Here is a 14,372-nt window from a genome sequence, read left to right as displayed (position 1 = left end):
CTTAAGCAGTGGGTGTGGTTTCAGTCGATGGGTGTGGCCTACGGCAGCTCGCCTTTATCCCCTCATAAACAATAGTTTTGCTTGACAAATGCACGCACAGATTTGTGTTCAGATGTGAAGATAAGATCTGTGTTGAAGTCTGTTTTGTCATCGTGTTTCATTTGAAGCCAAGCTTATGGCTGTTTACTGCTTATTTGTGGCCAGCATGAATTATTGACATAAAATGTGTTTATGAGAAATGAAAAATGAGTAAACGAACACAAAAATGAGAAATGTGTTTATATAGATTATTTATTTATGTGTTGCATTCAACATGATGAATAGCACCGTATTGTATTTGTGTGTAGCGGTACATGTGTGAGTTGCTGTACTGCAGCGTGTGTGTGTAGCGTTGAGTTTCAGCCCTTCAGGTCTCAGTCTATTTTTAGTGATTGGCTTCATCCCTCTTCTCTTTCTCTTCTCTTAAATCTTTCTTTAATGAATCTTCTTTACCATCGGCAGACGTTACTGTTGTCTGGCTCTATACGCGAGCAGAATCCATGTTTCTGTTCCTTGTTAATTCTAACAAGATTCACATCTTTTACATCTGCACTTATTTTTCTCGTGATGGTGATGTCGAAATCTTACCCGATTAACATTCTCTTTCTAAATCATCTGGATGGGCAACACAGCCTACGTTTTACGTGTTTGGTGAGAAATAAATGTGCTGTAATTCAACGTGAAATATAGTATTGTGAGTGTGTAATGGGTGCTGAGCGGCTTTAACGACTCGATCTAACATCTGTTTCTCTCTCTTTTAGTCATTTCTCGTGTCTGTCCTCAAAGTACATGTGTCCCGGCGTCCCGGCGGTGATGAGTAACCTGCTTGCCAACATTAATGCCTATTTCGCTCACACCACCACGGCGACCACCAACATCTCTGCCTCGGACCGATTCGCTGCATCCAACTTTGGGGTGAGTTAGACGTACTGCTGTGGGATGAATTATAAATCAATTTAATGATTTTTTAAAATTGTATTCTGTATTTTATCCCATTGGTGTCGTGCAGAGGGAGAAGTTTGTTAAACTTCTGGATCAGCTTCATAACTCTCTGAGGATTGACCTTTCCAAATACCGGGTGAGTAAGAGCAACGACAAGACGAGAGATCCTGAGATAGTTTCCTGAGGCTTTACAGATGCTTTTTCTGTTTCCCTTACTTAAGTGCTGTGATTGAAGGGAAATCTCTTATCTTTTATTCATCGCCATGGAGATAATTAAACCCCTCCATCACTTTTACTGATCCCGCACCTTAATTTACGATGACATTCAAACACTTTACGAGCTCTTCGTGGAACACAAGCCGGCGTGGGTTCACTTTAATGCACAGATGCATATACAATTTGACAAAGTGGCTCAGAACATTACAGATTGTGCTCGAGCTCTTCCTGCTTCTAGAATTGTGATGTCTTTTTAAATCTAGTTGAGGGAAATATCACTGGATCAGTGAAGTGTTTTGTGTTGAGCAGTCGTGTGATTTAGTCCATGACTTCTAAAATTCCCTTCTAGACTGTGTGGTCCATCTACAGTTCAGTCTCATTCTTCCACAGCACTGACAGGGCGATCTCACACAAACACACACACACTCGACAGGTCGGCGTCCTGGGGATTCTGTGCTCTTGTTACCTTCTACTGTCTGCCGTCAGCTTCCAGGCAACACATACTGACAGTAAAACACTCCCCATATGTAGGACTCGATGGATTTGACTCTAATGAAATTCTGAAAGCAAAGTGAATTTAGTTTCTTTACAACTTGTAGGGATGTGGCCAAGGCACGTTTATTACTGTAGTTACAATTTCAAGAGCCGTTGGGTTTTCTACATCATACAGTAGATATGTTACATACGCACACTTTATGAACTTCATAAAACACTAAATTAGTCTTTACCTGCAGCACAATGGCTATGTTTCCTAGTAAGTTTCCACAAAACAATTGTTCTGGAAATTCTGGTTTGGGAATGAGAGCTACCAGCACCGGACGTGGCTGCCCAGAGGAGAAAGAAAAAAGAAAGCAAGGAGATTTTAAGTGTTTGGAGGTGAACAATGAATGTAGATTGTAGAGGTCAAATTATCTGGAATTGAGTAAATTTGATGAGAAACGTTTGAGTTTATATTGAGATCTTCAATAATATTGACGTTTGATTGGAGACTTGACAAATCTGAGCTCAGTCTGAAACTCTAATGACATTTGTGAGATTTACGACTCTTTTTCTCATGAGAAATTTCTGAGACAAGCAGGATACTTAATCGCATTGATGTCTAGGAGAAATAATTGAAATATTGAATATCTCGTTTGTGATTTTGGCTGTAGTTGATATTTATCGGGTGTATCTTCTGTAGAGACGTCCTGATGGTTTTTCATCAAAATTCTCCTCTGATTCTGACACACAGTTTAATGATCTTTAACCTGAGCAGTCTGTTACCAGCCGGCCTGCAGCCTGGACCATATGTTCCTTCTCCCCTTTTCTCTGAACTTTCACGTAGTCCAAACACATTTGGATTTAATATGTTTATGTAAAAAAGCAGACTGTCCTAACTTTTATTTTGTCTAATATTTATATTTGAACGCATCTGTCACACTCAACATTACACTTATATGATACTATACACTGAAGGAAATGATACTTAAATTATGAACAGTGATTCCACACCACAGAAATAGGTTATCTCTACTCAAATAATTAATGTTTGATGAACTAAACTGAACTGAGTAAAACTAAACAACCATGTCCAAATAACTTGAATCATTTAAGTTCGAGTATTTATGTTTATAGAAGTATTTTCATCATGTGGAACCACTGTCTGTAATTGAATTAAAAAATAGTTGTGATAACTTGATTTATTTAAGTAAATTGAACATGCATCAATTATTATTTTGATCTGCTTGATTGAAACAGGTTCATTTAAAATGCAAACATTTAGTTAAGCCGAGCATTACTCGCAGATTTCAGCAAAACTCAAGACGGCAGCACATGATTGTCAATCACTTTTCTCATTCCTACTGAAGAAAGTCTATTATGTAACTGTGCACAAAACGCGATGACATTTCAAACCCATCAGCACGATTTAACAATCATCACACCGACGCCGCCTCCCGCACGCATTCTTCTGAGGGACCCGCGGCTGCGCACACGTCTGCTTTGGCTGCGTACACTTGGCCTCGAAACAAAATATACTGTATTTCTTCACGGTACAGCGAGCAGGCTAATAGCTTTACAACCAGAGAACACATTTTCTCTGTCTGTTCTGGCTTTTGCTTGGCTGCTAAATTATGATATATCTCGTCACTGATGCTCATGAGGATGGTTTGGGTTATTAATATTGCCATGCACAATGCAGCCGGGGGAACCAAGATGGCACAACATTGGCATATATTCAACCGGCTGCATCTCTGCCAAGGTCTGAACACACAGAGTCAAAGTGTTTATCTAAATGTTTGATAGTAGACAAGTTTTATTAGATCTTCTTCACTGCCAGGGACCCAAATAAAACTTGAAGTTAAGATCAATGGCTCTGTAATGTTTATACATTTGAGTCGATGCTCAAAAAAGCAGTTTCCTGTGTATTTTGTGTAAGTTGTCGTCTTTAAGCTGACCTCTTTATTCAACAATCTGCTAAAGTATAAATGTTATATAACATCTAGTATCAGTGACATTAATGCAAACAAATGATCTCATATTTTCAAATGGTGTCTGATTTATCCGGTGTGTGCAGGATAACTTCCCTGCTGGAAATCCGGAAAGACTCCTGGACCTGAAATCCACCGTCGACCTGCTAACAAGCATCACCTTTTTCAGAATGAAGGTACAGTGCTCGCACACACACACACACACACACACACACATTAATAGTGGCTGTTAAGTGGCAGAAAGAGTTTGACTCAGCAGCTCTATATGTCAAACAGACTTAAACACACAATAAAAGCCCTCATGCATTGAATGACAAAGAGGAATTGTTGAAAATGAAAGCACCAGGGTTCTCCTGCTGTCACAGGAGCTCAAAACATTTTGGCAGTTGCTGTGTAATGTGATCTAGACACAGTGAGACTTTCCTGAATTAAACGGCATATATTAAACACCTCTGATATCAAATCTCTCTGAGATTCTGTATTTTCCAAGGAATACAAAGATCACATTTCACTCTTTAGTTCCTAATCATTTCTATATTACATGATCTGTAGTGTGACATTATTTGCATGTTATTGGTGTGACTTTACAACAATGACTCATTTGCATAAGTTAATGCTTTAGTTAACGTTTTTCCGTCTTTGTTAATGACTACGAAACAATGACTTCAACCTTCTGCATTAACTAATGTGAGAAATGTTCAAAATCAACATAAATGAAATATGATAAATGCTGTGGAAGTACCGTTCAGTGTTGATTCCTGTTGGCTAATGTAGTTAATTGACGTTAACAAATTGAAACTTACTGTAAATGAGAATAATGTCACAATTCAAAAATCCTTAACGCCGTTTAAAGAGCCATTCTTTATTTTAATGCGAAATAATGCATAATTTATGGCAAAACGATTGCACGGGATGCAATATGAAGTGGAGATATTCCTGACAGGAAAATAATATCCCTCTCAGGCAAATAATAAGATTGAATTGGGTCAATGATTGTTGTAATGATTGTAAGTTCAGAGTAAATGCATCAGTTTCAAATCACAGGTTTTCTGATGAGAGTTCTGCTTTAACACTTCACTAGACACAGGTTAAGGCGAACAGTACAGAGAATATCGTTCCGTTGTTTTCTCATATGTTCCGCTTCATCGGGATTACAAATAAAGCTTTGCGTCTGAACCATTTTAATGAAACATTTTTTACCAACACTTCAGGGTTTCTATGATTTCTCATTTGTTTGCATACAACAGAATATCTTGCTCGTGAAATTCCTCAAATTTATTTGAGCACATGAAAAACTGACTTGTTCCCACGACATTCAGATTTTTCCACGAAGGCCATTTCGATTTGTGAGTATCGGTCATATATGGCAAATATATTCAGCGTAAATGTGTTTGTGGATTTGTACTGCTGAAAGACTTTTTGTGCTTCTAGCTTTAGTTAAGAGAACATCACAGCAGCGACGGGCCTGCGACTGCTGTTGGTAAACTGAGGCGAAGTCTCGGTTGTGCAGTTAAGATGCATTTTAATAAATGACAGCCTATTGCCACTGCAGGTCAATACGAGTTATAAAAAAGCCTTCATATCCAATACAGAGAATAAACAGAGATTGATTTTTCTCCTCTTTCACTCCTCCCAGGCTATTAAAGTTCATTTTCTCACATCCACACACATTTGCCCTTCAGATTGTCTCGTTCAGTGCTGCTTGTGAAAGGTGTTTCTCAGAAGATTCTCAAATAGTGAAGATGTTAGTTTGATTTTGAAGGTTAATTTTTTTATAAAGTGACAAGATTAGCATGGGGATAGTTCACACAAAACAAAAAATCCGTCATCATTTCCCCCCCATGTCTGCTCTCTAACTTGAAATATTTGTTTAAAAGATGTAATAGAAATATGCTTAGACTTCTTTTACGGTAAATTTTTTTCATTTGTTACACTGGACTACAAACCCAGTCTTAAAGCCTCCTAATGCAAAAATGCACTTTTAAATGTTGTTTAATGATCTGTGTGTCAGGAGTGTGTACAGAACCACCCTAAAATGATAAAAATCCCCCCATTAGTTTTTTGTAAATCCTCCGCTTGAGCAAGCTGTTGGCATTCTCTCAGTAACCTGAGGTCACATGGATTGAGTCCTCCCTATGACTGATGATGGACTCTGCTGTCTACGCCCCCATTGAGTTCTACACTGTCCACCGTTGGTTGCGTCCAAAAGCTATAAAATGTGCCATCGGAGGGCATCAACGCACGTCCGAATCCAGTGTTTTCTTTACTTGATTTTTGAAGGCAGCATGATGTATTCTTGCTGCCTTCAATATCCCACAATTTGGAAGCATTCGGACGCAGCCATTGTTTTCACGCTGGACTACTTACAGTGAGCTACGAGAATGTTTTTCAACAAACAAGATGTTTTGTTGTTGGATGCAAGACTGAACATAAGTCTTCATTTACTACCGACATCCGCGCTTAGGATTAGTTTTATTTCTCAACGGAATGGGCATCAGGTGAAGTCACTTTACACCGGGATGCTTCACAAACCAATGTTCGTAAAGTGATGGATTCATCATGGGTCATGTTTTCAGTTTCTTAACATATGACGCGTTGTGCACGTTTGAAAGAAGTGCATTCACTTAAAGAGAGCATGTTCTCAGTTTTTATAAACAACATCCACGTTGAACGCGATGTGCATTCAATCAGAAAACAACGGCCTCAGTTTTTAAATAAATAATTCATTTGTTTTATGTACTCTCACTGCAGCTCATTTGCATTTAAAGAGACACACCAAAACAGCCTGTTTTTCCTCTCACACGTAGGGCACAGTATAGTACAAGACCTGTGGTGTATTCTGAGCTGAAACTTCATAGACACATAGTGTGCACTCCTAAGATTTATATTACATGTTGTAAAAGGGCTATATTTGGGGGCCTTACGTAGCACAGAAACATGTTTAGTAATAGCTAAAAATACATTGTACGGGTCAAAATCACGATGGTAAAGATACCTTGTAGATATTTTGCAAATTTCCTAACGTAAATATATCAAAACTTTATTTTTGTAAGTAATATGCTACACTCAAAAATAATTAATTGCATCAGTTAATTCATTTAATTCTAACCTAAAAATCTCTGTTTATGTGTTTATAACAATATTTAAGTTGCAGTAACTCAAAATAATTGGCTAGATACATTTTTCCACACCAATTGAGTTCCGGATTTCAAGACTCCTCCCAAACCCTTCAAACTCTGTGTCAGGTGTTTGAAAATGTTCAATCATTAAACTTAATCTATTACAGTTCAGGTTACATGACTGATGCTTGTTGCCTCAAAGTACTGTTTTGCTGAGGATCTCCATTTTCAATTGACCTTAATTTGGCTAGAAGTTGTCACAACTCCAAAAACATTTATGCGAACTGTTGCATACATTTTTTACCACAATATTTTTTTAGAGTTTTGCCTTTATGCTATGGACTTCATCTGGACAACTTTAAAGGTGATTTTCTAAAAATTATGATTCCAGAGTTTTAAATACGTGTTTTTTTTAGCCAAATATCGTCCTATCTTATCAAACAATACATCAATGGAAAGCTTGTTTATTTAGCTTTCTGGTGATGTAAAAATAAAAAAACCTGAATACTGGTTATAATCCAAAGGACACATGAATTTTAAACTATATTTTCGTCTTCTCATCATCAGATATTGGCTTTTGCCTGTGAAGAATGAGTGTTTCTTTAAGAAGCAAGTCGTGCAGAATAGACTGAGATGCATTTGGATATGATGTCACAGACAACACACACACACACACACACGCGCAGTTCTGTCAGTTCGTTAAACAGATCTCAGATCCTATCAAAAGAGTGCCGTCACTTTAATGAGTGACAGCCCAGCGGGCAAATCAGTGAAGTAGCAGAGGAAGCCCCGCCCACCGAGAGCGCACCGCCAGGCAGAGAATAAAAACTCCAACTGTCACAATGCATTATGGGTAATGAAAGAGCGCCCAGGGCGATGTTTATGCCTCCCCTCAGTGCCCGCGTTCAGAAACACCAACACACCTCGCTTAGAGCAATGGGACAAATTAGTCGCTTACAAAAGACAGAAAGGCATAAATATGTAGTCTATTTTTTAACTAAACATATACTGTCAACCTAGAGGATTCTTAGAAGAAGAGAACGGCTGTGTGTGTTTGTGTTTGTGTGTGTCATGTCAGATTATTTGTGTTTGTTTAGTCAAGCATCATCACGTCTATTGCAGTTACTCAGAGTTAGTGAAGAAAAGTGTTAAACCTCATTGCATAACTTGTGTTACAGATGTAAATGATCCTCATGGGAATGTTTATCTCATAAGTTTGCATTGACAAAGAAATGAGACACTTTAAAAGCAGAATGTTATAGCGAGCTGAGCCAGTAAGCGACCATGACATGTACTTACAATACATCTATAAAACAATGCACTAAAAAACACATCAACCGCGTAACAGCAGAGTAAAAACCACCAACAACATCTCAGTGAAAAGCACTTAGAGCATCCAGACCGCTTTTACCATCCTAGCAACCACAGAGCATCATAGGGAACCACCAATGAAACAGAAAACATGTGTGTTATATTTGAGTAATGTGAAGTGGTTTTGTCTTGTAGGTTCAGGAGCTTCAGAATCCTCCCCGAGCCAGTATGGTGGTTAAAGATTGTGTTAAAGCATGTCTGGATTCAACATACAAGTACATCTTTGACAACTGCCATGAGCTCTACAACCAAATGCTGGACCAGGTAAGAGGAGAGAGAGAGAGAGAGAGAGAGAGAGAGAGTGCTAACTAAACTGAATGATTCTGTTCCAGTAGCGAGTGGTTTTGTCCAATGATTAATGGTGATGATGTGCTGCTCGCTTTTATATGAAGTGTCAGAATTGATCAAACAGTTCATGTCAATCAAATGCTTCGTGGTACTGCAGTTTCTGGGAAGCAGTTTCATTTCAGTTTTTGTTGCAGAATGCTGTTTTTTATTTGTAGCGTGGTTTTATTATGCGTAAACATCACATACACGCGTGTATAAATATGCAAAGGCGCTTGGAGTGTCAGCTCATTCATTATTTTCATCATGACATGATTACAAGACCATTGAATTGAATTGAAGGAATGTACTTTTCAGCCTTTTTCTTTTTAATACGCCATTACAAGTCGTTTTTCAGTTTTATTGCTATAATAGTGATAATTCGTCCTAGCCAAGCCTGCTTTTAATCTGTCTTACTGGCCCGTACGGTTATTGTATAATACCTGTTTTTTATTTTAAGTATTAGTCTCTGTTCTTTGTGGTGTTGTTGTGTCCTGTTCCGACAGTTCAATTAATTTAATATCAATTATGAGTACCGCAGTTACAAAGTAGATTCTCCATTACTGGTGAGGACAGTGACTCTCTCAGAAGAACATCGCTTAAATCTGATTTCCTCAGTTACACGCGACAAGAAGATTTCTCACGGTCCGTCCACACTGTATAACACACACACCAAACATGACATAATGCTTTGACCCCTTAGTTCACACAGAATTTCTCATCTCACGCCGAGTTTGTTACGCTCTGTGAAAATTGTCCATTGCTTTTCATTCTCTTCATTGTAAACTCCCTATAATGCACTAAAATAAGACTATAAAATAGTTTCCCATGTCAGCGTGTCTGCTGAATTGCGAATTTGACCTTCTAATAGTCATATTACTGGCTTCACTGAGCTGCATGTCCCCAGACCCCTCATGTGAGACATAAGACCCTTAGGGGGTCTTCCACAATATTTAAACACAACGAAACACCTCGTCATCCACACACGTTACACATTCACATTAAAACAGAGATCACTCTCACTGTCTGGCCTTGTGTGAGATTCACTTACAGTATGATTGTCTTGTGTTTAACGTTTCATGTTCCTCAGGGCGTTCCTCTGGCGTTCATCTGGGTAGTGACAGAAACTGAAGCATCTTTTGTTGGGATCGGGTGTATTTGTTGAGTTTGAACACTCGAGACATTCCAGTATACCAATCGTACACGCTTCTCTTGATTCTCCTTCCTGAAACTACATTTCACCTGCCGTGACATTTTCATTTGTAGTTTCATTGGCCCACAAGAAGAGCTGACTTAAAATGAGCTTCACGTAATGAATCTGCGGGCCATGTTTTATGCCAAAATCATGAGGGAATGTGTTGACTAAACACGATAACAATGACTACGGTTACATGGATATCGGTAATCTCATTATTTGCCTTATTCTGAGTAAGACAATATTATGATTAAGGTGTTGCCTTAAGAATATACTTTTCTTGTTCCAGTTTTTTATGTTATAGTACATAGATCGATTATACGTCATTATACGCCATATGTCATTTTATGTTGCCGCCAGAACACCATTCCTTCTCTCTCGTCAATCAAGGCACGTCTCAATATCAATATCTTTAAGAATTGTTAACTTTAGCATTCGTTTCCTGTTCTGTAAACAAGCTTTGAAGCCGTGCTCCTTTTGTTTGACATCAAACGGTCGAAAATCGTGTATCCTGCCGAAAAGTGGCGTGAAAAGTTGGTAATAATGTGATCAAGATGTGTACATGTCTACATTGCACTTCGATAATGTGACTAAAATAGGAATACTCCTCACGTCTTAATTCGATTTGTGTTTAATACGATGACGACTTTAGACGGATTGAGGTCATCAAAAAGCTCTGTTTACATGGTACAGTCTTATTCAGAGTATGTCACATTGTTTTTTTAATGAAATGTAGACAGTTCATCTCTGAAATGTCAAATTATTTAAATGATTGGCTCTGTCTCTCTCTCCTCTCCACCTATAGCTGGTGTGTGGTGAACGCACTGGCGCCATTGTACTGTGGCTGCTGTCGCATCATCCAAGTGGATGCTGCACACTGGTGGTGGGTGAGGAGAGACGCCATCATTTGATTGTAAATCGCTTTGGGTGTACAGCAATACACAATACCACGCTATAAAAATGCCTCATTCGTTAATTTCAAGTAGAATTTGTCTTTAGATTTTAAAGTGAACTATGACCTGGACAGTTTTTAGTGAGATTTACTCTTTTAAAATGACCGTCTTTGCATTCCCCAATCAATCTCCATCAGCCCTCTATAACCGCTCACAAACCCTCGACCAGAGGAGAGAGATGAATCTCTAGCATAGGAAAGGTTTATTTTTAGTGGCTTTGGATCGGAAACATCTCATCCTTGTTGGTAATCGAGGCAAAAGCCTGTGCAGGGGAATAAGGACTTGATATGTGGTGTCAGAGGGGGTGCATTGATGTCTTATATCTAAAATATAGCAGAATTGCGGAAGGGGTGTTGTGTAATCATGTCAGGAAGCTCTTAAGACATGAGTGGGGTGGTGGGGGGGTCAGAAACAACCAAATCCTGTTAGTGTGATGTGTGTGAGAGAGATAGACGGAGAGACAGAGGTTGAAGAATAAAGAAACATGGATTGACGGAATCGAGTTTTTCTGTCTTTTGAGATTCAGACCCCAGTGATGCGAGTTCCCGAGCGATTTAAAACAGCTCTTTTGACAATTCCTATTCGAAGCCTCCAATCAAAAGACCTGAATAGAACTAAGATGTTGCTTTCTACATTTTTATCCAATATTCTGTTCAGGAATTTCACCTATTTCACAAATCGGCCCTGCGTGTTTTGTCTCGTTCATCTCATTACAGAAAAATGAGAGAGAGAGAGAGAGAGAGAGAGAGAGAGAGAGAGACAGAGAGAGAGAGAGAGAGAGAGAGAGAGAGAGAGAGAGAGAGAGAGAGAGAGAGAGCGTGAGACGTTAATTTGACAGTGTTATTCATGATTAGCAGGAAATCAAATCTTTACGATAAAGTACACAAATGTAAAAACACACACACACACACACACACATTAAACCATCACAATATATTTACTGTGAGCTTGAGCTTCTGTAGTCAGCTGAAGCGCACAAACGCACACACACACCCCTGAGGAAAATCCCTCCCGTGTCTGAAGTCACATTTGAGAGGAGTGATTCAGCTGTATAGTGTGATAGTGTGTAATGTTTGTGTACACTGTGAGTAACGGGGTTCTTTGTCACTTTATGTTTGTCTTGGTTTTTTTATAGCACTGTATACAACAGTGCGTGTCCACATTTTGTATATATTTATAAAAAGTGTGTGAATCCTGTGTGTACATTTTTTATTATTTTCTATGTAAATGAAACATATCTTGATATTCCCGCATTCTGTCCATCCCAGGGAATCTAGAACGGATGTTTCTTTCATTTCTGTTAGGCGAGCGGCAGAACACTGTAATGTAATTCAGCACATATTACTCAACACCCTCAAGGAGCTGCGTTCTTCCTCATCCACATACTCAACACAGATTTCAGCTTGAATTCCTGTAAAGTCAGCAGTCAGCACTGCTTTGTGCTGCGAGACATTAGTAGTGAACACATGTGTGTTGTTTCATGTTTTAAAATCTGCCTCTCAGCATGAACACATTCCTTTATTTTTTCCACTTGGAAATATGGGTCCTTCACCAACCCATAGAAGAATTGTTTTGTCTAAATGCTTCTTTGAAGAACTGTTTCTGTCATGACTCTGCCGCATCATGTCATGTTTCTCTTGGTCTAGTGGCAGGATCGTGACAGAAGCTCATGTTTTGTGTGGAGAGGCTTGCCATATACTCTCTCCGGTCTCGTCTCTGTTCCCGTCCTCTTGTCCTCTCGTTCCCTCACAATTGCTGTTTAATTATTTCATGCCCCACACCTGTTCCCCTCTTGATTTGTTCCCTTATTTAATGCCCCTCTGTCTTCTGTCCTGTGCTGGTTTATTGAGTTCCTGTGTCAAGTCTAGTCCAGTCCAGTCCTTGTTAAGAGTTTGTTTTAATCTTGTTTAAGTGTGGTTAGTCTTCCCCTGATTGGTTATGTTACCCCCTCGTGGGTTTCTGTTTTGTTATGTAGTATTAAATGTCCTGTTAACCCCTTACCCGCTGTCTGCGTCTGGGTCATCTGTCCGTGTCTCACCATCCCGAGCCGGGATCGTGACAGTTTCAGCGGGCCATACACAGAATGTGCTTATTCTGCTTGAAAGCGCGGCGCCCTGCACTGCCTTTTTTTGAAGAGCATCGCGCTGCGTTTTCTTAATGTTGATATGCAACCACCGAATCAGCTGTTCTTTCAGTCTAGGATTATAGCGCGAGCACTGTAGTTGCTGTTAACTGTCATATTAGCAGAAACTAAACCAGGTACAAGCAAAAGGCGCTTGCTCTGACCTTGCCCAGTTAACCTGGGTCAGCCAACACAAGCGTCTCCTCCATCATTGCAGTCTATGGACGTTTCAAGGCAACAGTAAAGTTCTTTCACCACAACGGAAACCCCGCCTCTCCTTTCATTCGATTGGTCAATGGGAAAAAAGGCCCATGACTTCACTCGGAGCGCTCCACCAAAAACGCGAGGTGCCCACCGCGCATGACAGATGATGTAACCTGTAATCCAACACATCTCATGCGAGACGCTGTTGCGGTGGTCTGTTGTGTTTTATAGTGATCTGATCAATGAGGACATTGAAAAGCTTTGAGAGAGAAGCGCTGGATCCCCTGAATTCTGTTTATTTTTTTGGATGTAAATGGTTGCAATCCCAGATTAGAGTCCTGTGCCTGTGTGATCTGCCTTGAGTGAAATGTCTTATTAAGCAAAACGCTTAACCAAAATGCTCCGTGTTAAAAGAAGTATTCCTGTTATCAGTTACCCTGATTAAATTATTAAAACTTCACAAAACGCTGCTTGGGAAAGGGAGAAAAAGGACAAAAGGTGTAATTGATCCTAAATTAATCTGTCTCTCTCTGTGTTTCTGTCTATAGGCGAGGAAACAGGACTTACCGCGGGAGGAACAGGGTCCGTCTATAAAGAACCTGGACTTTTGGCCCAAACTCATCTCTCTGATGGTGTCTATAATCGATGAGGACAGAACAGCCTACACACCCATTATTAACCAGTGCGTAAGAATAATAGATTACAGAAACAACCTTTAAGGGTTTGTTTATAGCACATTTGTGTACTGTAGGGTCACTTAAAAGCTTAGAATGACATTATTTCTAAACACAATGCAATGAAATGCAGTACTGTATGTGAACGGACGTGTGTGTGTTTGAGAGTAACGTTGATATTCATTTCTCCAGCAGAATTTCACCAGCAGGTAAAAGAACTGAATAATTGAACACACAAGACCAACAAAGGAAGAATCCTATTTTTCTCACTGTTTGTTTATCTTTTGGTTCAAGCTGTTTTTTCCATTTCTTCTTGCTTCTGTCCTGCTATATACGTGTGTATATCCGTCATTCCTTTTCTATATTAAATATTTCAGCCCAATATGAAAATTAAGTAGATTTACCTTTATTTAAGGGAATAACGGTTGAACTTTTAGTCTTTGTATCTGTGTAAATTGTACATTTGAATGGACAAAATGCCACACATAATGTGTCAATGTGTTCTGAAAATGGTTTCATCTTGACTTTGCTATCACATGATATTGACTTCACAATCTGAACCAAACATTCCAATCCTGTCCCTATACAGTATATTTAGATTTGTACACCAAATCAGCCCAAATTCAATTTTAGACCACGTGTCTCTTGAGATTAGACTTTCAGAATCTCTTCACTGCATCCATTTAGTGCATCACTGCATGTCTGTTCCTGCATCTTCTGTCCATCTCAGAGCAATTAAGCCGGT

General features: G+C 39.2%; 1 protein-coding gene across 1 annotated transcript in view; it reads left to right on the top strand.

Moving 5' to 3' along the window:
- unc13c (unc-13 homolog C (C. elegans)) overlaps positions 1-14,372 on the top strand; it is an 87,881-nt gene that overhangs the window by 34,161 nt on the left and 39,348 nt on the right. The window contains exons 13-17 of the mRNA XM_079466461.1: positions 801-954; positions 1,049-1,117; positions 3,752-3,841; positions 8,291-8,419; positions 13,502-13,635. Coding sequence (XP_079322587.1) covers positions 801-954; positions 1,049-1,117; positions 3,752-3,841; positions 8,291-8,419; positions 13,502-13,635 — 576 coding nt within the window. The remainder of the gene's footprint in view (positions 1-800; positions 955-1,048; positions 1,118-3,751; positions 3,842-8,290; positions 8,420-13,501; positions 13,636-14,372) is intronic.

This window comes from Barbatula barbatula (assembly GCF_947034865.1).
Source record: "Barbatula barbatula genome assembly, chromosome: 10".
Lineage (NCBI taxonomy): Eukaryota > Metazoa > Chordata > Actinopteri > Cypriniformes > Nemacheilidae > Barbatula > Barbatula barbatula.
The sequence above is the reverse complement of the archived record's forward strand: the minus strand, read 5'-3'. Positions and strand labels throughout refer to the sequence as shown.